The 25,465-nt window shown below is 40.0% G+C and overlaps 1 protein-coding gene across 1 annotated transcript in view; it reads left to right on the top strand.

Moving 5' to 3' along the window:
* Window positions 1-435: 435 nt before the first annotated feature.
* Window positions 436-25,465, top strand: part of mxd4 (MAX dimerization protein 4) — a 36,259-nt gene continuing 11,229 nt past the window's right edge. Inside the window, exons 1-4 of the mRNA XM_066719799.1 lie at window positions 436-675; window positions 1,246-1,345; window positions 5,493-5,522; window positions 24,169-24,283. Of these exons, the coding sequence (XP_066575896.1) occupies window positions 612-675; window positions 1,246-1,345; window positions 5,493-5,522; window positions 24,169-24,283 (309 nt within the window). The 5' untranslated portion in view covers window positions 436-611. The remainder of the gene's footprint in view (window positions 676-1,245; window positions 1,346-5,492; window positions 5,523-24,168; window positions 24,284-25,465) is intronic.

The raw sequence follows: 25,465 nt of genomic DNA, 5'->3' as shown, positions 1-25,465 counted from the left end.
GCGAATAACAATAACGCAAATGCATTTAAGTCAGGATAACCCAGAACTGTTCACATGACATTCTGCGCACTTTTGCCACAGTCCCTAGCGCAATCAAGCCTTTCCTCTTTCTTCCTCGCAGCAACGTCAAGTTCATGTTTCACTGGACTCCTGGAGGCACGCCCATCCCTGGCCTCTCCGCCAATCACAAGCGAGGGGCTGTGAGTCGGGCCAATGAGCGGCCCCGGGGCGGGGTCACACGTGTTGTTGCTAGGGTTCGGCTTCTAAATTGTTACTATCACTGTCCAGCCAATCAGCGCTCACATCGCGATGTATCAACATTCTACTGTAACCCCGGGAGCATCTCCTCGCCATTGGCCAGAACTGGCGTTTAAAGGGCTCTCCTCTAGCACACACTGACATCTGATTGGTCCGTAGGGTTGTCAATCAGGAAGTCGCTTTTAGTTGAGGTGCAGTTGATATGGACTTGGCTGGAAGTCCCCCAGATTCCGAACAGAGCAGTTCCAATTGACCTCACTGATTTTATTTTTAGTTTGTTTTTTTATTATTTTTTTTACTACAGAGTTTTTGTGTGTATATAAAATATCTATTTTTAATAGCAAGACATCAACATGGAGCTGAATTCTCTCCTAATTCTCCTGGAGGCAGCAGAATATTTGGAAAGAAGAGACCGAGGTATTTAATTGCACTGCCTTCATCAATTGCAGAAACACCATGCAGTCTTATACTGTGTGCAATAACTGTGAAACTTATTTGCTTTGAAACGAGTGGCTAAAATATTATTTTTAACCGTACAGCTCGCCCATATAAAGGGACCCTGAAATGAAACCTGCAAAGTGATGACATTAAATGTTTAGGTGAACTGATAGCAAGGCATTCAATTTGAACTTCAGTACATTGTTTTCTTAGTTATGTCTAATTGCATGGGTCGAGATGGCTTTACTTTTTAAAACCTCGTTTCACCGCTGCTCGTTTTGATCTTATGAGCCTCTTTTCAGAATTGTCGTTTAGCAAATGACGACTGTAAAACCATACATTTGAGCTCGACTAATTTTGTGCATGATCAGAATACAACAACATGACATTTTTGCCAGCCATGCCATTGTCTGAATGTATAAGGGCATCCATGCCCGTAGCCAACACAGTGAAGTTTACGTGCATTTGTATATTCTTCTTCTCTGTACAGATTTTAGTCGGTGTTTGCAAAAAAAATAATTAACATTTTGATTTTGTTTACTTTATCAGAAGCAGAACATGGTTATGCATCAGTTTTACCGTACAATAGCGACTTTTCCAGAAAGAAAACGAAAGCCTCGCCAATTTCAAGAAAAACTCCGAACAATAGGTAAATATTGCTGCTTTTGTTGGTGCAGAAATATGTTGATGTGCATCTTGTATTATTCGGCTTGCTAATTCACCTCTGCCTCTCCTGTAAAATCGCCATTTTTCCTGTAGGGCTTGGCTCAGTGTTTTGATCTCGTATAAACACTGCCACGCGTACAGCAGCAGCCCCGCAGCTCCGCTCCTGCTCTCTCTCCCCGCCGCCCCGCCGCCCTGCCTCTCCCCGCCGCCCCGCCGCCCTGCCTCTCCCCGGCGCGGCGCAGGCTTGTGCTGTTTGCAGGGTCTCTTACTTTGCAGGAAAATAGGGTTACCCCCCCCCCCCCAATTTGGTAAACGCTTCAGCTTTCTGTCACCGGTATGCAATCTGACTAACATTCGTTTTCTTCTCTCTTTCTGTTTTGGTTTTACGAATACATTGCTGTTTTTGTTATTTGTGTCAAATATTGCGCTGTGTATTGATGCATGCATTATTATTATTTTCAAATGGGAGTCATAAAGGTACCCCCCCCACACACACCTCCCGAGTGTGCGTCTTTGCTTTCGTGTTGTGACAGTGCGAGAATATATCAAGTGAAATCGATGCTGGTTATTCATCCCCGGGCCGCTCTCGGAAGCGGACTTTAGTAAACTTCGTGCCCGCTGTGCGATCGCTGGCCCGGGCCGCGGTGTGGCGAGCCCGGCGCTCAGGACGCGCACTCTGTCAGGCGCTGCCCGGCTGCGCTGCCTACGTGCCGAGTGTCATAAAGGAATATTTCGCCGTTTTCGTCATAATCAAGGCATTCCCCGAAAAGGCCTGCTATAGCAAAAGTGCTCGATGTGGGGAAAGGCTTATTGCATTGGTAGAATAGTCCTAGGGTTTTAATTACTGTGGTGTTCTGCGTGTTCGGTTAATTCCATCAGCCAAATTGTATGTTCTTCTGTTGATCAAGAGGTGTCATTGCGTAGCCCACAACAATATCTTTAATAATATCATGGTCTGTGAGGTGATTATAATATGTGGAAGTTTTTGTATGTTTATAAACATGCATATACACAAAATAAAGCTAATGGTGCATCATTTTTCAAATACCAGTTTTCTCAAATTGCCAAATGCAGGTTAAAGCCTGTGTTAATGTAACTAGCAGCGATTTAGAAATATGCAAAACATGTGTTCTCCATAGAGATCCATATGTTGGCAAATTATGCTTTCTTGATTTTTTTTTTTTTTTTTTTTTTAATTTTTAGCATTTTTTTGTTTGGTTTACAAAATCATGTTTTAAATTCTACACATCCTTGTTTTTAAGTTTATATTAATCAGTGAAAGTCCTGACATCATGCATATTGCAAAAACAAAGTTTTTTGAAAAGTGTCTTGGGGGGGGAAACAATATGTAGTGCCAAACTTCTGAAATGAGTCTGGTGTTACAGCAGTGACTCCTCAAATTGCAAAGATGTGTGGTTGATAAGTTTCATCATCTGCTTAAGGGAGTGGTGTTGTGTGCTACCCCCAGTGTAGAAATGCCAGCCAGTGTGTTAACTTGCCAGCCATTGTGTCCCAGCACTTGATTGTAGGTGTTTGCTATGAGGTGCTAGTGTGTCAGTGCACAGTTAAGATCTCGGTGTACAAACTGTACCAACCCACACCACCTGATGCTGCCTTCAGAAGTGTATCTTTCTGTCATGTTTTAAGAAACAAACACAATTGAGAAATTCTAGCTATGCTGAATTTTTGGCCTAGGCCAATTCCTGTTTTTAAGAACTCCAGAAAAACTGCATATTGAGAAATCATTTGGAGAAACCTTTCCCCAGAGACCCCTAGCTATACCAACTTGTTCAATTATATTATTGAATATAAAGCAAGAGTAGGCTGCTTAAGCTGTACTAAAATAAATGTGGAGCACCCCATCAACCTACACCCTCTACATTTAAGTGTGGGGGAATAATATAGGCTGAATTTTGCAATAAATAGAAATATTGCTTATTAGAAATGTTTAATAATAAGAATAAACCAGTCTTTTAGGCATTAAAAAAAAAAAAAGATTCCCCTTTCTGGTATCTTGTATTAATATACATATTTTGATGCATATGTCAGTGCAAGATAAACACAGCTCCTTCTGCAGTCTATTTTTGCACAAGAGATAAATAGCTGGTGTTGAATTCACTCAGCATTTTTCTGCAAAATGTATACTACTAAGAGTAACATTATCATTTATTTTGTTTTGCTTCAATAACTAATTTGAATGATGCATTTCAGTCTTCATGACTGGACCCCAGTGTTGTCAATATGAATAATGTCAGAATATGATGGCATGTAATGACTGGTAGCAAAAATAAAACTACATATATCATGGGAGAGCAATTGTCTTGGTTGAGTTCCCAATTGTATAGATCTATCAAAATCTATATCCTGTTGTAAATGCATCACATTAAATTCTTAGGATATTAATTCACATTTGTGTCACACTTTCAGTTTTTTTGTGTGTGTGTCTTTTTATTTTCTCAAATTCAATGCATTTAAATAAACCACTTTATTTATTTAAACCACTGTGTATCTATTTCTTCACATATATATTGCTTCACATATCTGTAATGTATTATTTAAATGCATTGAATTTAATTTACCTCTTTAATTGGAAATACAAAAATATATATTGTTTTTGTAATTTTACATGAGTGTTTAATTTAGGTTGCATTTTAGTTTTAACTGATCATTTTACAACAACACCAAAATGTAGTGTTACATATAGCAATTACAGGCAATAAATTGAAAGATTACAATACATTATTTTGTACAATATAGAGAAGTATGACCTTCTGGTGACATCCCGCTGTGATGAAACATTTGAAAGTGATCAGATTAATCCCAGCCCACCTGATATTAATGTACTAAACCCAGGGCATATTCTGTGAAAACTGGGTTCCTGCACATAGGGGTCTGGATGTTGGATGTTTGTTTTAGGCAGAGCAAATCTGTTTTACCATTACAAAAATGTAGGTGGAGCACTCTTGATGCTGTATTCTAGTACATTCGGCATTTCCCGTTGGTTGAAAAAGTTCCATGCCTGAGGTGAACCTGTCTATTTTGATTTTTATGTGAATCCATATTGTATAATATTCCTCTATTTTTCTTTTTTTACTCTTGTAAACAGAAATACTGAGTTGCTCTAGTTGGCACACCCCTAAAATAGGCAGCTACTATACTACAACACCTCAGACATTCATCTTGTATTTTAACCCAAAGGTAGCTGGTGTCGGATTTCCTGTCTTTTTCAGTATAGTTTGCATTTGTGCAATTTAATTCCAAAGATCTTCTTAGAATTATGGCATTTATTTATTTTCATATTCAAAGGCTGGTACAACTCTCTTCTATGTAGTGGTACTTTGTTGGCAGGAGTTTCACCCAGTTATATATTTATACCTTGTTTTTATACATCAAAACAACCGGTATTTTATAATTGAAGTACTGCCCAACTGTATTCTCAAAACGGTATTATATAAATTCTTCTGTGTAATTCCATGTTTGATTTTATGTAACAGGCAAATTGGTTATACAAGAATGCACTAGGTAGCCTACAAGAGTCTGCCTTCTCCATCTGCATTGGTCCAGTCCGTCAGTGACTGCAGTTAGTAAGGTTTAGAGCCCATTCACAGGACAAGACAGAGTTGTTCAGGTTGACTTGTATTAACACATTTTTAGGGTTCCAAAAATCATTAAAGCTTCTATTTGTTAGGTTTTTACACAGCTTGCACAGCCTGCTCGGTATATGTTAACATCCATTTGCTGTATAATTGTACTTTATTCATTACCTCTACTTAATCATGCTCCAGCCCTGCTTTACTTCATTCTTCTATATTTCTTTTTCTTGTTAATGCAGATGATGGTGTGCAGTGGTTCACTCTCTTGCTGTAGCCAAATGATCTGTTAGAATTTAGCACTGACTGGTTTCACTAGTGGAAGTAGGTTGTAGAATTTAGACTGATTATTAAAGTCACATTCATTTTGTTAAAATTGAGTAATTTTATCCTTTTATGTCATATCCGTTTAGCTTGTTATTTCTGCACTATATGTATTTTATCTCTGGGTATAAAATATTGGATATGTCCTGTTAAAATTGTGTTTTAGCAGGCAACTCGTAACAACACATTTGTATTTTGTTTTGTCTTCTTTTTCAGGTCATCACACAATGAGCTTGAAAAACACAGGTAAGTGACTGAGGAGAGTGCTTCCACTTTATTTATTTGTTTGCAAAAATAAATATACAAGGGCAGTTTTTGTATTATGAGTTATAGTTCTGGGTTTATTCCCAAGCACTTCCACTTTGCATTTTTAGATTATTCAGTTATACGGTCTACTTTTTCATATTGACTTTTTAATTTTTTTTCTATATTGTCATATTTCATCTTCCCGCTCTCTGCTATATAGAATACATAATCCTAGAAATTCCTCCATGGTCAGGGCAGAGAACTTTTCTGAGACCTTACAACTGTAATTTATGTAGCTGGAGATTACTTGAATTGCGTTCAGTCCACTTGTTATTTGATTTTAATGTCCAGCTATTGGCCCATTTGCTGATGGGGAAAATCAAGGCCCAGTCTTGTTATGATTTGTTGTCCTCCGCTCCACAACACAGCCTGCTGCATAGCAAATACCTTTTAGATTGTTCAATTTTGGTTGAACACCACAACACCATGAAAACGTAATGTACAGAATTGCCTTATTGAGGGAAGATTGTGTAAAAATGCTTGGGCCCTGTGTTCAACTCTGGGTCCAGCCCAGGGTCTCCCTGCTGTCCCAGCTATATTTTGAGGTCAAAAGGCAGGGTTGTGACTTGAGGAGTGGGTAGTGTAGAGGTGTGGGTTGACTCAAGAGGCAGTAGGGGCTTGTATTTGCATTCTGTACAGTACATTTGCCTGGACATGCTTAGTGACTGCAATCGAAAAATAATCAGTTTCGTTCAGGTTTACACTGATTCTATAATGAATGAGTGAAACTTAACAGATGAGTTTAGCTGCTGTTTACTATACAGAGAAAGTGGTTGTGGTTAGTTTTTGGAAAAATAATTATTAATTTAAGTTTCCTGTTTTCTGAGTATTGTGTCAATTGTATTTTTTAAGTAATGAGAAAATAATTGTGTGGGCAGTCTTTCTGGATTTTTGGATGCTTTATGGTGAATTTGTTTTTGTGTCCGTTTCAGACCCTGCTCTTGTTACAAATCAAAAAGGCTTTGGGTGAAGGTATTCTCCATTGCATCTGGGATTAGGAAAGAGGGAATGGAATGATGTTTGCTTTTTTATTTAAAGAAATCCACTTGAAACAATTTTTGTGAGGGTGGTGCTTTGGTTTTGTGTGCACATATTCAAAACGTTTTAATATTGAAAAACGTATATACTCCATCCTAAAAAGCTGTATGCAGAGTTAGCATTAAGAGTGTGAGTGTCACTTGTTTTGAGAGCTTTGGGTTTGTTAGTCGCATGCTAGTGAGCAATTGATGACTACAGCCCCAGAACAAACATGTAAAGGCATATCCTTCAGATGTGACTGCACTGTTCTATGAACTATGACTTCCCTTTCTTGGAGAATACTCTAGATTTTTTTTTTTTTTTTTCTTTTCAATCATTCAGAATAATTTGTAATTATTTTTCCAACAGCAGTGGTATTGGAAAAAGGGTGTTTTTGTGATGTGAGATGAAAAAATATCAGTTGCTTACATGGTTGGGTGTAGTTCTTAAAATCAACCCATTCAGTCTTTCTGAAAGACATGCCCATGAGATGAATCTAGCACTTGCTAATTTGATAACCGTACACAAAGGTGTGTGGGTGTTCTTGGGATATATCTTGCTTATGTACTTCCTATGGACTCCTGGGAAAACTAAAATAATTTAAATATCGCTATTAAATTTTGCATAACGCAATGTCCTTTACTTCAAGTATTTCAAAAGTTACGACGTGATGTAGCATTTATCTGGAAGCATAGTCAAGGTTGCAAAATTTCTTGCAGGTTTTTCAGTTGAAATACTTTGATTCCGATTGCAAGTTGTTTCTTGGCTTTTTTCTTTCCCTTGCATGATGTGGTGAATTTCATAAATTGACAGCTATTGCACTATCCTTGCTGAAATCTGAGGTTTGCTAGGGCTGTGCCTTAATTTGAAACTTGACGACTAACTGTTCTGATGGAACTGTATATTTGTCTCATGGAATGGATGTACAGAACAACCGTGTTTAATTTAATTTCAGACAGGAAGTTTGTTGATGTTTTAAATGAACTGTGTGGGAGAAGTTGCCTTTTATAGCATGTCCTTAATTTTCATTGCCTTTGGTGATTTCTTTATAAAACCAGCCAGGACTGCTTTGAAAAAAAAACTGCCTTATTTAAAAATTCAGGTTTTACAGAGAATAAGGGACAAGATTGATCAAGTTTAGAAGTCTAGTTTTGTGCATAATGATGTTCCAAGGAAATGTATTAAAGTTAAGGGGAATTGGTTATTCATGTTTTCAGAAAATTCAACTAAAAGTCCCAGTATAATTAAATGGCTTTCTGCCATATTGAATATAACCAGTTGAATTTTTAAATTACACCATTTATTTTACTATGCATTTTAGATAGATTATCAGTTATTTCAAACTGGCATTGCTCAAAGAAAGCAGCATGGGCTATACTATTGAGACAATTTCTCACTAAGGGGGTCCTAAGACAGTGCATGCTAAATATTGTCCTGGAGCAGCCAAAAAAAAAGTATTTCTTACTACACTTTGAAGGTATAAGGAAATATTTGTCTAGAGAAAAACTTTAGCGAATATCCTTGTTGATTTGCATGGATGCTCATATTAGAACTACCTTCCCCTTCACAGAAGTTTAGGCTATTTGCAAGCTCCTCTCTCTCCTCTGCTGTTGTTCCTGCCTTACCCTGGAGCTGTTCCCTGGTCCCAGCACTGTCTTTTGACCTGTGCCAGTATCATCCTGAGAGCTGTCATTGCCTAGCAGGACTGCAGCAGGCCATATCATTTCTTCAGAGCATTACTCATTGCTAGGCTGCCTGTGTGCTAATGTGTTAGAGCTCCATCAAGGGTGTTGCTGAGAACTGGAGTTTGACCATGACGTCAAAACCTGGACTGGAGTGCCAACTGTGGTTTTTTGGGCTGAGCTTCTTTTTTTTTTTTTTTCTCCCTTATCATTCTGCAAATTTATGCACGTACACTCATGAGTAAAGATCTTAAGTGGGGCTCTGTTTTTAAATTTGTCAATGGAAATTGAAAGGTTGTGTGTCAATTAGTGCCCCAAACATGGTCTTCTAAAAGTCCTGATTTCCAAAAGCAGCATACACTTCATAGTGCCTGTTTTATTTTGAATTAATGTGCAGATTTACAATTGAAATGCAATGATGAGGAAATCATCTATTTAATACAGACTATGAAATATATTGTCAGGATATGTCTATCTTTACAGATATATGCTGTGCTTCTTTATATTTTAAGTCTATGAAAGCCTGTGTAGAGAAATTGAGATTAGAAATGTATACGAATATACAAATGACACTTCAAGAAGAGCACATTTATTTTCAACACAAGAGTTGCATTGTATGTAAATGCAAAATTATTGTATAAATGCTCATTGTTTTGACAGTAAAGTTCGGTGTTGCTTTTATTGGTGAGACGTTAATAGATGTATGCCTTGGCCCTCTTTGCACCCTTTTGTTGGTGACTTTTTTTCACAATGGCCTGTATGCTTGCACGCATGTTTATTCATTGCTATTAATCCCAAGGTCAGCTTGTATTAGTTGCTGAGTGCTGCTCACACAAGACTCTCGGGTGGCTTTGCATTCTCCTGTAGCCGGCTACCAGCAGCCAATCGAACTCGGTCATCTTTCACTTTCACTGATGGTTGATAATGCTTGTCACTGAAGCAGTGTTCTTAAAGCTTAGTTTAACCAAAATTAAAATCAAAATTAAGCATGCAGCTTTAGTGATAGGTTATTGTCCTTGAAATAACTATTTTCAATTTGGAACCACTTTTCTTTCTAAATGGAGGCACTTAAAGTGTTTGCATCAGTATAGTCTTAACTTGGCCTAAGTTGCTTTAAACCAATTCTCTATTCTGATGAGTTTCTGAGAAAACAATATTGTAATTTCTGTGATGTGTGGTGTGCAAATATGAGTGGTTTGGTTTTGAGAAAAGTATTATTTCCCCCACTTGCAGCTAGGTCTCCCTCATATTCAGGCAACCATGGCTGTTTTTCAGAGATCCTGTCTCTGCTGACACATTTTATGGTGACTCTGCAAGAACTGAGGAAAAGGGAACTTTTTTCTTTTTTTCTTTTGATATATTTCCCTCTCTATCTGCATCATACATATGACATGACAATAGCTGATTACACAGGAACTGCATTTGTGTGTGTGATGCCTGAGCTTTCTGTGACTTTTTGTGGCTGTCGGAGAATCTATTCTGAAAGTGTTGTACTTGAAAGGGAATATTTAACTTGATAAAAATAGTATTGAAAAGGAGAATATGCAAATGTTTTTTTGTTGTTGTTGTTAAAGTATTCCAGAACTTGTCCAGAATTGGAAGTTATACCCATCAGAAGCAGGCTTTGAATATTACTTGATTGTATATATTGTCTGTACAAAGGACAAATAAAGGCTATGTTATTGCTATATACATGGTAATATACATGTTCTATATTTGTAACAAAGTAAAATCTTTATATGAAAACAATAGTTGATGAGTTGATGACAAAAAAACATTAACTAAAACTCTTGAGGATCTTGGCCATAGAATGTTTGTCACATCCTACTCTTTGTATTTCTTAATTAGAACCGTTCTCCTGAGTCAGCATAAGAAAATTCTTGTTTGATAACTAAAAAAAGAGGCTTTGTTTTTTACTTAATGAGAAGAATATGTATCCAACAGTTGAGCTGCCTTGTTTTACTTTCTGGGCAAGAATAAGTAACCCCCTACCAAACAACATCAGTGTTTAATAAAGGGGATTCTGGCTAATCCTTTGTTTTAAGTCTAATTTAAAACTTATAAATGGTTAATTCCCTTATATACACACACTATAGGTCAAAAGTTTTAGAACACCCCCATTTTTCCAGTTTTTATAGAAATTTAAGCAGTTCAAGTCTAGTGAATATCCTGAAATGGTACAAAGGTAAGTGGTAAACTGCCAGAGGTTACCAAAAACTGAAAAAAAATGTACATTTCAGAGTTCTATACTGTGTTACTAAACCCTCTTAAGCATTATTTGGCAGTGTCACGCACAGCTCCTGTGCATAGAAGTTACACTGTATTCCTACAATGCGCACATCATTTGAAAGCTTATTCTCTTGGCTACCAGCGCGTTTCGTTCTCAAACACATCAGATTTACAGTGTCCGTGTTGCCTGCCGTCATTCAGAGCCTGGGGGGTAAATGTCTGCTCTGGGGTGGGGGGGTGGAGGGGGGTTGGTCTCATTCAGACATTCACAGATCACTCGGTTTCGGATTTCTTTGCAAATAGGCTTGTTTTGTTCAGAACAACCTAACAATTAATCCAGTATATGGAGAAGTTCGCAGAAACAGAGAAGTTCAGATCCAATTATGTTAAATCATTGTGTATTAGTACACTTTAAACAGAGTTTTCCATCTTGACATGTTGAGCTCTCTACGGGTGTGTGTTGCTTCTACCAAAACGTGGATGGTCCTGTTTTGATCAGTAGACTGTCTGGTTTCAGAATGTCATAATTGTCAGTATTGTCTGAGACTTTCTTCTGAGTAGGAATACAAAATATCCCCCCACCACCCCATTTCAGAATGCGGAGGGGTGGGGGGCGGGTATAAAAATCAGAGAATGCTTCCCATTGCTAGAAAGCTGAGAGTCTCCACTTTCATGGCATACCAAAGACTTGGCAAACAACACAACAGTGAAGAGAACACATGGGATTAAAGAGAAGCATGTGAATTTGGTGCCTTTTAAGGGTACCAGAGGTGTTCTAAAACACCTAAAACCTTACCTTACATAGCTAGTGTGTGTGTGTATGTATGTATGTGTGATTATATATATATATATAGATATATACACACATATACACACACACGCACACACCGATCAGCCATAACATTATGACCACCTGCCTAATATTGTGTAGGTCCCCCTTTTGCCGCCAAAACAGCCCTGACCCGTCGAGGCATGGACTCCACTAGACCTCTGAAGGTGTGTTGTGGTATCTGGCACCAAGACGTTAGCAGCAGATCCTTTAAGTCCTGTAAGTTGCGAGGTGGGGCCTCCATGGATCGGACTTGTTTGTCCAGCACATCCCACAGATGCTCGATTGGATTGAGATCTGGGGAATTTGGAGGCCAAGTCAACACCTTGAACTCGTGATTCATCAGACCAGGCCACCTTCTTCCATTACTCCGTAGTCCAGTTCTGATGCTCACGTGCCCATTGTAGGTGCTTTCGGCAGTGGACAGGGGTCAGCTTGGGCACCCTGACTGGTCTGCGGCAGCAACTGCGATGCACTGTGTGTTCTGACACCTTTCTATCAGAACCAGCATTAACTTTTTCAGCAATTTGAGCTACAGTAGCTCGTCTGTTGGATCGGACCACACGGGCCAGCCTTCGCTCCCCACGTGCATCAGTGAGCCTTGGCCGCCTGTGACCCTGTCGCCAGTTCACTGCTTTTCCTTCCTTGGACCACTTTTGATAGGTACTGACCACTACATACCGCGAACACCCCACAAGAGCTGCAGTTTTGGAGATGCTCTGACCTAGTCGTCTAGCCATCACAATGTGGCCCTTGTCAAAGTCGCTTAGATCCTTACACTTGCCCATTTTTCCTGCTTCTAACACATCAACTTTGAGGACAAAATGTTCACTTGCTGCCTAATATATCCCACCCACTGACAGGTGCCATGATAACAAGATTATCAGTGTTATTCACTTCACCTGTCAGTGGTCACAATGTTATGGCTGATCGGTGTATATTATATATTTGTAATGGATTGGGGGGCCCGTCACAAGAAAGGGCTGTATGTAGGCGGGGTCTGGTCTTGAAACACACAGTAGGAAGGCAGGCAAAGGGTACAAAACAGGCTTGCTGTTTTATGGTTTCCCTAAAGGGCAGGCACAGTGTCAAAAAGCAAAACAAAACCTAGCTCTGTCCGAGCACTAACTAAACGTAAACAATCTCTAACTACAAAACAAACAATAACAATAATGGAGCTGAACACTGGGCAAACAGAAGCACGACAGGGGCAAGGCAGGTTCGTAGTCACAGTCCGTAATCAAAGTTCGTTACCAGTGGGAGGTTGTCAGACAGTCCGGGGTTTAAGACAGAGAATGGTCCAGGTCCAGAAAAAGGATCATAAGCCAGTGAATCTGTCAACTGTGAACTTATCCCTTATCCCTTATCCCTTATCCCTTATCCCTTATCCCTTATCCCTTATCCCTTATCGCTCTCGCTCTCGCTCTCGCTCTCGCTCTCCTGTGCACCTTGCTACCCCAGCCAAGCATGCACACACTGGTTTGCTTCCTTCTTCCTTTTATAGGGGAAGTGGTGGGCGGGGCTATGGCCATCAGGAGCCCTGCTGGCTTCTGGGGTTTGGAGTCTTGGAGGAGGGGTTTTGTAGTCTCCTCCACTGAAAGACCCGCCCTGACCACAGCCTTGCCTCTCACACTGCCACAATATATATAATTATATACTGTATAGCTTTAACAATCTAGAAGACTCTTCTGTTCAAAATATACATGTGCTAATTTGCACCTCTATAGAACCAGTGAAAATTTCAGTTGCTCATGTGGTTGTTCAGTGTTGGCCCTCTTTAACCGAAGAGCTGAAACATTTAGCTTTTCGGTCAAATACTTCTCTTCGAGTTAAGAATGTGATTATGAGTAGGAATATTTTTCCTTCCACTGGGTTTACTTTGCATCAAGATTTCTGGTTTCCTCACTGGGCTGGGCTGAATTGAATGAGGTGGCACTAACGAAGAGTAATTCTTTAGTACTAATATTAATGGCCTGCCTCTTAATTCTGCCCCACTGGCTGTGTATGTGTGAAACTCTGAGTCTGCCATTTTAATGTTTGATCATATCTGTACTGTATTAAAGGTTAAGGGTGTCTGCTGAGAGAGAAACAATATGAAATTATAAATTAAAATAGCACTACAAAGTTGTTGTAGCTGGGGTTCCAGAATGAACAAATTGCTTTAATCCTCTAATTCCATGCATAATTTCCTTTCTGTCTGTGAACTGAATGATTTCTAGTGATGCCATGCACGCAAAGGTTCAGATGACCTTTCTCAGATACCCTGGTGAAGAGCTTGTTTTTAAGACTATGAAAACGAGAAAACCATACAGTAACTGTCTGTATATTGAGGCCTGTGGGCTGTGGAAATATGTTTACATTGAATTTGGTAGCACAAGTGCTCTGCCTAGATATTACAGAATGTTGTGGACAGTCTGGCTGTACTTCAACTGGTGTAAGGTTTCATTCTTGTTTTATGTGCAGTCATGCAAAACTTTTAATGCGATTTGATATTTGAAAACCACAATAAAATGTGCCGTGTGCTATCCTGCTTTGTTTTGTAATCATTGGTAATAATAAAATCCTCTTGTGAGAATAATCTAGAAATATACATGCAGTGTATATGTGCAGTGCAGTGTTTGCTTGTAATTATGCATCTTATGGTTTTTCTGTGTTCCTGTAAATTGTAGTTCTTGAAGAACAGTAGTAACATAAAACCATACCGTGCAGCTTTGGCACCTTATCCTAGCTTGGACTTGTTTCACTATTTAAAATCACCACCGTGTGATGTATAGTAAAACGAATAATATGTGACTAATTCAAACCAGACAGGTTTCAGGCATTGCAAAGGAGGAGGGGGGGGAAAGAGCCAAACTTGTCAATCGTGTATGCCATTGTTTGCTCTTGGCAGGGTTTCTCTGAGCACAGGAGATGTCATCCCCCCCCTTTCAGTTCCTCTCGGCCACCTCATCATCCTTCCATTTCTCCCTTGATTTCCCCCCCCTCACCTATCTGTTTTGTTCTCCTGGCTGCCCTGTGTGCTGCTGGGTTGAAATCTGTGTTCCTCCGCACGTTCTGCAAACACACCAAGGAGAGGAGTCAATTGTTGTCAGTGTGGGAGTGAGCACTGCCAGATTAGACGCACAGAGACTCGTGCCCTTTTACACACTGTCAGTGTCGGCTATCTGATTTACAAGCTTCACAGCAGAACAGTCACCGGTAGCACACACCCCTGCACTGGCCCAGACTGAGGGGGAGGAAAGCAACTGCCAGAAAATGTCAAGAAGGATACTGGTGGTGTCATATTTCCTTTGGTTTAAGGTGCAGAGTAGGATGACACTACAGCAGCAGCAGTGGAGGCTGCTCCCATACCGCTGGACCAAACCTCTTCTGAGGAGGGGAACTCGTCTCACACCTGATCATGTGCTGCACTTCATTGTTTTCAGTACAGGGAGATTGAGTGATGAGGGATTTTTATAAACTGAACTTGTTGCGCTCTTGACATGAGAGATCTTGTCTGTGGGTGAGAGCAGGTTTGTATTGGGGACTCTTCTGTGGTTTCATTCCCTTCCCCCACATCTAGGGTGTCACCACCACAGGGTCCAGTTTGCACTTGTTTTCCTTGTTATGAAAGTGATCTGTCACGGTGGAAACTTTTAGTTTTTATAACGGTGAGAATTGACCGCACTAATAATTGTTTGGTTATCTTCTCACTTGAACTTACACAGACATTGCAGTATATGATCTCTTCCTTAGCATGACCTGCAAAGGAAGTGGGGAGGCAGTGGGGGAAGAATCCCTTGGGCAGAACTGATTCTTTGCAGACAGATGTGCAGGTCACGTCAGTTCATATCTGTCGGAATGCATTGTGGTATAACTGTGCTTGTGCCTCCAGCAGCATTGTGGATCCCATACCATTTAAAAAAAAAAAAAAAAAAACTTGATCAGGCATGTAAATAAGACTCCCACCGCAGTTTGAGCCATTTCAAATGTTCCAGCCCATGGACTCCTAGATATTAGCTTTTACTAATTTGTGTTTATTACCTTACATAGCTACATAGATCTATACTCACCCTTGTTCTGGACAATAAGACCAGCCTGTCAGGAGAGTTCAGGTGTCTTAAATCAGTTAGCTGAAATTCAAATTTTAATTAATTTGTTTCTCCAGTGAGAAGACTGTTCATTTTTGTTATTTAGGTAAAAAATCCTTGTTGCTATAACTTGCACCACAGTGTTTTCCACATCTAAAGACATCTGCTTTATTGAAGTTTGCTAGGTCTGAAAACGCAAGGCAACTATTATACAGCACTGTAAATTGCATTCTCTTTTGTACTTCTGGATTTGATTTTCAAGCACTATCAAGGAAAGCTTCAACTTCAAAAAGTGAATGGTACAAAACAAGGCTGTGAGGTGTAGCCGTGACCCCCGTGGTGCTCTGAGTTTAGAGAGGCTGGTGATTTTGGTGGTTTACCACAACCAAAAGCCTTACTGTGTGAATGTTATGCAGGGTCTATACCTCACAGACATCACACCTACTCCCAGAAGCATGGCATTTTTAATCAGTTTCAGAATTGCACAGCCTCTTCATTCCTTGTTTGGTGGAGGTGGTTTCATACACTTTTCACAGAAGTTTGTTTTTAAGGTTTCATTTGTTTATCTCTAACCTGACAACAGGATAGAGTTGTTCATTTTACTTTTGTCCAGCTCTATTGTTGCAATTTAGCTATCTTCTCTGCTTACTTTAACTGAGTTACCATGTACAGAATTGGCATACCAGATGTACAGGTAGCTACTTGAGCCACTGTAACTCAATACTGTTTACACTTTAGATTCGCCCAATTTACATTTGTCCTTCGTGGTGTTTTTTATCTTATGTGAAATTTCATGACTTCCCTTCCTAATCTCCACTCTATTGCTGAATGGCATTTCTATTACTTGTACACATCCTGGACTTAAACTTGGTTAAACTGTATTGAGCTAGCATACTTTTTACAGTCATGGACAAACTGTTACACTGTTTGCAGATGCCCCTTAACCTGATTTGTGCTGTTAATGCATTGTATGCAAATATGAGAGAACACACCAAGACCAACTCCCAGACACCAAATAGTGTATTTCTCTGTCAATATATAGCCTTTTTTTTTTAGTATATATATTTTAGGTCAGTCATTTTTAGTTTGTTTTTCTCTTGGGGCCAGATTAAAACCATGTTGACCCACCTGCTAATGGAAAACTACAACCCAGCACTCAGTGGCAGCTTTATTTTATTTTTCAGATGCTTTTTTCTTCCACTCATAAATCTAACTACTATCAAGGTAGCCTAATGTTTGTAGCAGGTGTGCTATGGTTTTGATTTCATTTAGCCATGGGTTTTAAATGGTTTCTCTCGTGCACAACTTTGAGTATATATTTGGACTTGGCAAGCACCAAAGTTTGTAGTAAAAGACAAAGAAAATCACTATCCTGTTACTATTACTTCTAAATGTACTTGAGGGACTGCAACCCAAGAAAAATGTTATATAGTTGCCTTCATGTGTAGTCATCCGTGGAGCAGTCAAGTACAGGGGCTGGACACATTCAAATCTCTGACAGCGTTCATTTCGTTAGCTATATTCTGCCAGGGTAGAACAGATGACTGCTTTGCTTGAAAAACAAGGATTGCATTACATGTGTATGGATTGTTATTGGGGGTGGTGGGGTCAGGATACAGAAATCTGCTTCGCACCCTTCTGCTTGACCAGTGACGTCCTCATAGGAGAACAAAGGTGAATGTGACCAGATTTGATTGAACTACCACAGGTTCAGGGAAAGACAATTTTCTGAAGAATGTGAGTTTTGAGCACTAAAGTCCAAGCTGTCTCAGCCCCCCCCCTTAAATAGGTACACATCAAACCTGTTGTAAGGCAAGCTGAGTTTTTGTTCGATCTATATCAATGATTTCCATCAGTTTTTCTTTTTTAAATGTATCAATTAAAACTCTTTGACTTTTGGTGTACAAGGATGTCTCCCAATTTGAAAGCAAAACAGCTGGCGACTTTCCAGATACCTTTCCTTGGCATACAGCATACACTAACTGAATTACCCTTTCAAGTGACTTAACTTAGTCATTGATGTTTTGATGGGAAATTTAAACATGAACCGCATATTGCTCACCACACAAAGGATAAAGACCTGTAGATTTGTACACATTTGGGAACGTTTGTGCATTTACAGTGCCATATAATTTATGCAAAATGTATTTTGAGTTTTGATACATGGGTTAAGCATGTTTTTTCACACTTCTCAAAGATGTGGTAATGCCTTGTTGCTTGCGGTGTGAACCGTGCTCATTCTGGTTCGTGTGTGAACAAGTGCTGGTTTGCGCAGCTAATCGTGACTGGCTGATCCCTATCAGCCATGTGCCATTTCATGTGCATAAGGCCTTTTGTGTTACGCATCTGAAGATGTTCACACCTTCCATATTATTCTTCTGATTTTCCTGCCCATTTTACAGACTTAACATATTTGATCTGAAAGTGTGTGTGTGTGTGTGTGTGTGTGTGTGTGTGTGTGTGTGGTTCTCCATACTCCATATTTCTTTTTAATTTGATAGTAACATCATTGTTATTATGCAGTCTAAGCCAGAAACTCAGATCTTTTATTGTTCCTTCAACTAAGTGATGACCCATGCAACAGGAGACTATTTTTCCATTGTGGACGGGTACATTCATGTATATTATGTTAAAGCCACATTCTATTTCAGACTAGGGAAGTTGTTCTACTAATATTGCTTGTATTGCCTGAATGACTTAACTCTACACCAGTCTGGTTTACCTCACTTACCAGAAGTTGTTCAGATCAAGTCATAAAGCCAGGTCATGTGAGCCTGTAGTGTGCATAGACCCATACACACTTTGAGAGGCATAGAGGTTGCCTTAAACCTTGATATCTTCACCTTATAACTCAAAATAAATGTGCATTCATTAATCTATTACATCGTGTATCGTGCTTGGGAAATGCAGCACTGTTTATACACTACATTGTTTGTTGACTGCAGGTTTTTTCTAAAAGTTTCTTTTTAGAGGAAAACATTCAGGAGAGAGGTTCAAATTACTGTATTTTTAAATGCCTGACTTCAAATGTACAAACGGCACGAGAAAATATGATAAAACTCCCAAGTCTGTCTCTAGCCTTGACGACAGGTTTTTGAAGAACCCTAAACAAAAGAGCCAGTCTCTTCCTGTGACACACATTCACAGTAACGTCTACTGTACGGAAAAAACTGAACATCTGTAAGTCGGTGACTTCATTTCCTTTGATTTGCCGTCTGTTTTGAAAATGTTTTGTAAACAGGTTCCCTGCCGACGGTTACAATCTGAGTGAATGCTACACAGCAGAGATCCTTGCCTCTGCTCAGAGTGAGGGTTCGATTGTGCAGCTGTCTGTGGCACAGCCAGACACTAATTGTTCTTCTAACAGGCAGACATTCTGGCAATAAGAATGGAAATTATGACACGCACATGCACAAGTTTCACAAGATTTTAAAAGTGCATGTTTTAAATGTGATGGAAGCTCTGGTTACTAAGTAGTATTTTATTGTTGGAGATTATAATTAATTGAAAGCAGTTCTGTTTGAAGGGTGGTGAGCTCCTGTATACATTTTTATATTGAAACCTAATGTGTGAATGTGTATATATAATATGTACCAATATTTTAAACTGTTTTTGTTGTAAGTTAGCTGAGAGATCCTAATCCTAGTTATTTACTATATTTAAAAAACAGACTAAGGCCTTTTCACACCCATAATTAAAGTAAATATTGCTACAGAAACTTCGTGCTCCTCCTCCAGTTTTGTATTTGTTTCAAATGTAACTTGCCATTTCCCACCAACTTATTTTCAAAACATTTCTCCAATAGGCTAATCTTACGGAGTCAACTTCAGTGTTTTATACATTTTTATAATTTGTTTTGGTCTTCAAGTTACAAAACTACCACCTTAAGGCAAGAGGGATCATTTTTCTAGTTCTCTGTTTAGCCAAATAAACCAAATGTAGCAGTCAGGACTCCCAATTTGTTGCAGAATTCTCAGAAACACCTTGATATTACCCTGGTGAAATGGAGCAGTGAAGACTAAAAATGTTTGAGATTCTGCCTTAGTCTCTCTCTCTCTCTCTCTCTCTCTCTCTCTCTCTCTCTCTCTCTCTCTCTCTCTCTGTGTTTTGGGATTTCTGTCACTTCAGTATTTTCCATTCAGCTTCAGCTGAACTGAAAACATTAGTCTCATTTCTCTTTCTGTGCCAACATTTCTTAAGTGTCACAAGTGCAGGTGGAAATAGTAAAGAAGCAAGAAAGAAGGGGGATGGGGATGGGGATGGGGATGGGGACGGGGGTGCAGGGGGTTCTATATTTCAGGAAATGCCCAGCAACTCGGGTTACTTACTCTAGGACCATTTGAAAAGCCCTGCCCGCTGCAGCTGAGTACACTGCACTTTTGAAGTTCTCTGAATAGCTCCTTTTTTATGAAGAGAAGTATATTTTGATGAATTTTTCCTTTCCAGTTTGCTTCCTTTGGCCAGTACCCAGCTCCTTCTTGTGGCTGAGGCAGGCAGGTTTGGGTTCAGGCCCCCACCCACTTGATTAAAGACCAGACTCTCCTCTCAGGGCAGCACTTGTTTTCTAACAGGGGGAAGGGTGGTCTCTAGAGGAGGGGAGGAAGGGGTCCCAGGAATGCATCGGTTCACATGTGCTTTGCGGTACTTTCTGCACCTGTATAAAAATAAATAAAAAATAAAAAAAATGACAAACTAAATATATTGCATTTAGAACTTTTTTTTTTAACGCATCCACTCCAAACTAGAGCTTTTGAACACCAATGTGTGACAGAACACATCATAACAGGCAACGAGCTCAGCTGTTACTTTCTCACTATAGTCACTGCAGTCAATTTTCATCTTTCCCATGTGAAAATAACTGTCTGTGTACAGCCTCCAATGGTGGAAGTCCCTCAGTTCCATTGCTTTAATCACCTATCCTATCCAACTGATGAACTGTTACACTCAAAAGACAAACTCTTGTAACTGGACTTGCCATTCCTAAGCTGTAGGTCTTTGGCCAAGAACAGAAGACTCCTTACCTTGCCTTTCCATTGCTGCCGTGTTCTCTGAGAGTCCCCTTGGCAGGACGCTGCACTCTACCCTTTAGCTATGCTGTCCCTCAGCCTCATCCAAGAACCTCTAACCACCCAGCACACCACTGTCAATATAGCAAGCCAGGACAGCCGCTGGGACCTTTGAGAAAATCTTCTACTGCACTGCCTTGCCACCAGCAGCTTTCCTGGAAGAGAAAACCCAGAGGGATTCTGTGATGTGTTCAGTAATCTCTCAAGAGTCTTTCATGATTAAGATGAAAGTATGTGAGTGCCCGTGTGTTTTTCATGAGGTATTCGCATCTAGCAAGCAATAAGGATAAGTGAGCAGTGATAATTCTGTTGGAATTTGTGTTGTTCTTTCACTTCGTTATTTGGCTCCCCTTGATCCACAAGAGGTCACTAGGTGTGTTTAGGTGGTGTTAGATATGGAAGGGCAAACTCTGCCCTGTGCATTGCCTTGCTCACAGTCAGAGAATAAATGCAAAGTACCTCTTCAGATTATGGGTTTACAAGTTAACGCCCAACTGGCATTAAGCAAGGAAATCCTATCCATAGCCAACGGTATCAGACTGCACCTGCATGTCTACCTCAGGCCTGGACTCTGCTTGGGTTAGAGGAGGGATGAGGGGATTAGGGTCTGGTTAGTGAAGGACCACTGTATTATGAAGCGTATACGTACTGTAATATCAATTAAAGGCTTTTGAAAAAGGAAGGCTAATAGACTGAGTAAAGCAATAGATACTATTTTTATTCAACCATCCTATACATCTCCAACAAACCACATTTTTGCCAAATCAGAGGTATGTTCACCCAATGCATTTATGCACTTTGATCTTTGCTCACAATTGATATTCACAAACGTGACTAACAACAGTGTTTGGGGAAACAATGCATAAATCGCGGGTCCTGTTTTTCAATCCTAAAGGCATCTGGTCTTCATTTTGCTTTGTGACCTTTGCCCCTTGCTTCGTTGTTGAGCTCTAAGTATTCTAAAGTGACTGGTAAATACACCTGAATGCAAATAATTGCTGAGACCAATGTGCATGGTCCTCTTCTTCAATGAGTGTTGTTCAGTAACCTTTACTATTAATTGTATTGCACATGGTTTATACATGGTTATACATGTTTTTTCTTCCCTGAGATGAATTCCATGTCTGTCTAGTGTGCATGTCTACACCATAATTGGTTAAAACTATTTGGCCACTGGGGTATTGGTGATCTCTAAATTTGTTAACAAGGCATAACTTTTCTGAAATGGGTAAATATTTTCTGTTCACCCGTCTTCTGGGAATATTATTGTTTTGAGGGTAGAAGTGGAATGTTTTCTATGTAGTAGTATTTAGTGGATTTATTGTACTCTATCCATGGGCTGTGATTCTTGTTAAAATGAGAGCTGAATTCATGCCCTGTAATCTTACTTTTACCCTCACAATGATATTAGCATCAGGATGCTGATCTGTACTGCTTACAGAAGAAGGCTGCCTCCTCCATTCTGGCCACACTGATTATATTGCAACCCTGGGAGTTCAGGAGTCACAGACATAGTTGGAAATGGTCACACTGCTTCCAATGGCCTGGGCTCTGACTTTGTGAAACTTCTCTCCGGCTGCTTGCCTGGTCATATCAGCACAGTGACGTGTAGACAGGTTATTTGGGCAGGACATCCGACCAGCAGATGGTATCGTAGAAGGAGCAGATGTTCAGAGTCTGGCCTGTGTTTTCACTGCAGCTCAACACGTTGAGGTCAGAGGGGGTAGAGAGAGAGGCCGAGAGCATTCCACACCACCCCCCCACCTCCCTTCTTAAATGCCACAACTGGGCCAAGTCTTAGACCTCCACTGAAGCCAAGAAACATGTCTGTGGCAACCCCAGCAAAGAGATGGAACAAATGTGTGACACAAGGAGGCTGCATACTATTTTAATCGGCCCAAACCCGGAGGTTGTGAACGTGATGGAGGGGATTGTGATTGGTCTTTCACTCTGTTTGGCTGCATGACTGTTTAACACGGAAGAACAAATATTAGGGAAAGAAGCTTGCATGACTGTAATAACTGCTGGATGGCTATTTTCAGTGAAGTCCTCACTTTGTTAAAGCTCCCACAATGGCTGTGATTTTTTGCCCGTGTTTGTCACAAAGTTAACATTGGACCTAGTTAGCATTGCAAGCTGACGTCAAATGAGTTTACCAAGGACATCAGTTTGGACAGGTTTCTAGTTACTGTATGGACATGAGCATTACCCTATTGTGCAATTATATAATTCGGTAAAAGGCACATTGTACCCTGCTTCTGCTCTGCCTGGTTATGCAACCTTTGTGCCTATTTATACAGATCATTAAACCAGCAAGATATACATGACAACCTAGAGTTGACCCTAGGTCTGTCAGTGCAAACACAGGGGTATGTCTGTGTGTGTGTCTGTGTTTGTCAGTTTGTGTGACTGCTAAGAGGGGAGAGGATAATGCATGCCAGTGGAAATTGAAAGGAGATGGAAGCTGAAGCCACACTGTGGTCTTTTGTAATGTATATGAAGGTTTGAGTTACACCTAGGCACAGGCATTTAATTGATTTTACATTATCTGGACATTTTGCACAAGGTGTGTGAAGGGAAGTAAAATGCAGGCAGAATTCCTTGGGAACTCTCAGAAAGGCTACAGAAAGTGTGTGAATTGGTAGTAGTGACTGGGATAGGAGCTCTATGCAGTTGCACACAGCTGTGGATGGGAGGTGGGGGAAGTGTGGGCAGGGGATTGAACTGTGAACAGAGCAGGGCAGCACTCGGGATCAATTCTGTCTCCCACGCTCAGGGTATGGTCTTCTGGACACAAGGGCTCACACAGGGCATCCAGAATTGGGCTCCCAGATGGGCCTTGCCTTTAGTCATTGTACTTCATCCCACTGTCATTTTGAATGTAACTTTTTTTTTGAATGTCTAAGCAGCTGAGGAATATATTACTCTTTCTCTGGCCATTCATCATCTAAGCCTTCTGTTTTTTCATTAAATATTTAAAATATTATCCATGTGAAATATCTTAGAATATTAACACATTGAATGGAGTATTGTGAAGTATTTTGAAATAATGTTTGGTAATACAGCACTCGGATTCTGCCGTCTCTTTCTGTGGGCTGTGTGATGACGGCACCCATGACGGGACCTCTGTGCCTTATCCCACCAAACTGGTGTGTTGTTTCAGAACATGTCAAATTAAGCAATAATACACCTCGGGGTGTGTGTTGAAATAGGATATTGTCCTCTGATGTCTAAATAGACTGGCCTGTGTCTCACACCACACCCCCAAAGCCAAGCTATATCTCTTGACAACAAGTATTGTGTCATGTATTAGTAAACGAACAGATAATTACAGTAGTCTGACTTTCAGGTTTGTGATCCTTTGCGTAGTTGTCATTGTGATGCATTGTCACGTGAGATCAGATGTGACCTTTAAAGTAATCAGATTACGTTTTTCAGTTCACTACTTGGAACCAGAGCTACTCTTGATATTTGTAACTAAAAGTTATGTGTGAGTCGTCATCCATTCACTCATTGGAGTATAGGCTAACTTGCAAGGGACAGGTACATTCTTCTAGTGTGTGACTGCAAATCATGGAGCCCCTTTGGTTTATTTTAGTTTCTGCTCCGGGTGAATGTCAGTGCACAGTAAGCTGGAGTTAAAGGGGTGAAGAGCAGCTGCACTCAGCTTCTATGCTTTTCTGTCTTTTACAGACGTGCCAAACTGCGTCTCTATCTGGAGCAGCTGAAGCAGCTGGTGCCCCTGGGTCCAGACAGCACTAGACACACCACCCTGAGCCTCCTCAAAAGAGCCAAGATGCACATCAAGGTAAAGCAGACTGCCGCTGGAGGGAGCTACTCACAGACCTGCGCTGTGGTGCACACTTTTTTATTTTTTTATAAGGATCCACCCAGTTCATTAGTTATTTGCTGTCCTTGAACCTGAAGAATCAATGGCCACCATTGTGTTGTGCTGAACTGACCCATGGTGTTGAAGAATGTTGGAAGAAAGTTAGATGTTTGCTCAGTATTTTCACTTACAGCCTTTCTGTTCAGGGTTATAACCCCATTGTACTAGATCTCTGAAAATGACAGAAACCAAACTGCTTCTGGTCTGCTGCTTTCTTTCAGGTATGCACAGGTCTTATGACTGACTGCTTGATGAAGCAGCAAGAGTAGGATGGAACAGACACAGATGGCAGCTGGTTTGTTTGGCTGTTTTAGATCCACAATAATGCCTAAGCTTTGGCAGCTCTTTATACCCGACGTTTAACATGCACTAGGCTTCGGATTGAATGTAGACTATATTATACTAAACATTAGGATATTTTAACATGTACATTTCATCTTATTTTCTTCCACTCTGTTGAATGTGTACCTAATGCAGGTTCAGGGACCGACAGAGGGGCAAGAGCAAGTCACAACCTAAACCAACCAATAAAGTAAACTGTGTTTTAAATACTTATTTTTACAAATCTATAATTGTTTAAGCATGCCTGTACAGTGACCTGCACGGAGCACAAACTGTGGGGGAGATTTTTTCAAGAGTCCACGGCCCTTCATTTACCACCTGGCTTAATATATTGGAAATTAGCTTGATACAGTTTGTGGACTTACGCATGTGTGTACTAACACAGTGCTCTATAGGCTAGTCTTTAGTCTTGTGGAGGTACTATGAGTAGGGCCCTGTGTTTTATGCAACCGATTATCTCATGCTGCATTCTTCACAGCGCAAGGTGGTCGTTTAGTCTGCTTAACTAAACCACTTACTGTACTAAAATCTCCAGATTCCTTTCATCATATCAATTAGACATTATATCTTATGTCTTATTCAATATTATTTCTTAGTGTGTAAATAAGTTCAATGTTTCAGTTTACTAATAGAAACATGTAATTTTTCATCAAAAGAGTTAATTTAGAAACCAAAAAAAAAGGCGAAAACAAAAAAGATGCACTGATTCCTGGAACAATGTATTAAAATATATCGTACTGAAATAATTTTCATCTCCGT

This window comes from Amia ocellicauda, chromosome 13 (genome assembly GCF_036373705.1).
Source record: "Amia ocellicauda isolate fAmiCal2 chromosome 13, fAmiCal2.hap1, whole genome shotgun sequence".
NCBI classification, from domain to species: Eukaryota; Metazoa; Chordata; class Actinopteri; order Amiiformes; family Amiidae; genus Amia; species Amia ocellicauda.
The sequence above is the reverse complement of the archived record's forward strand: the minus strand, read 5'-3'. Positions and strand labels throughout refer to the sequence as shown.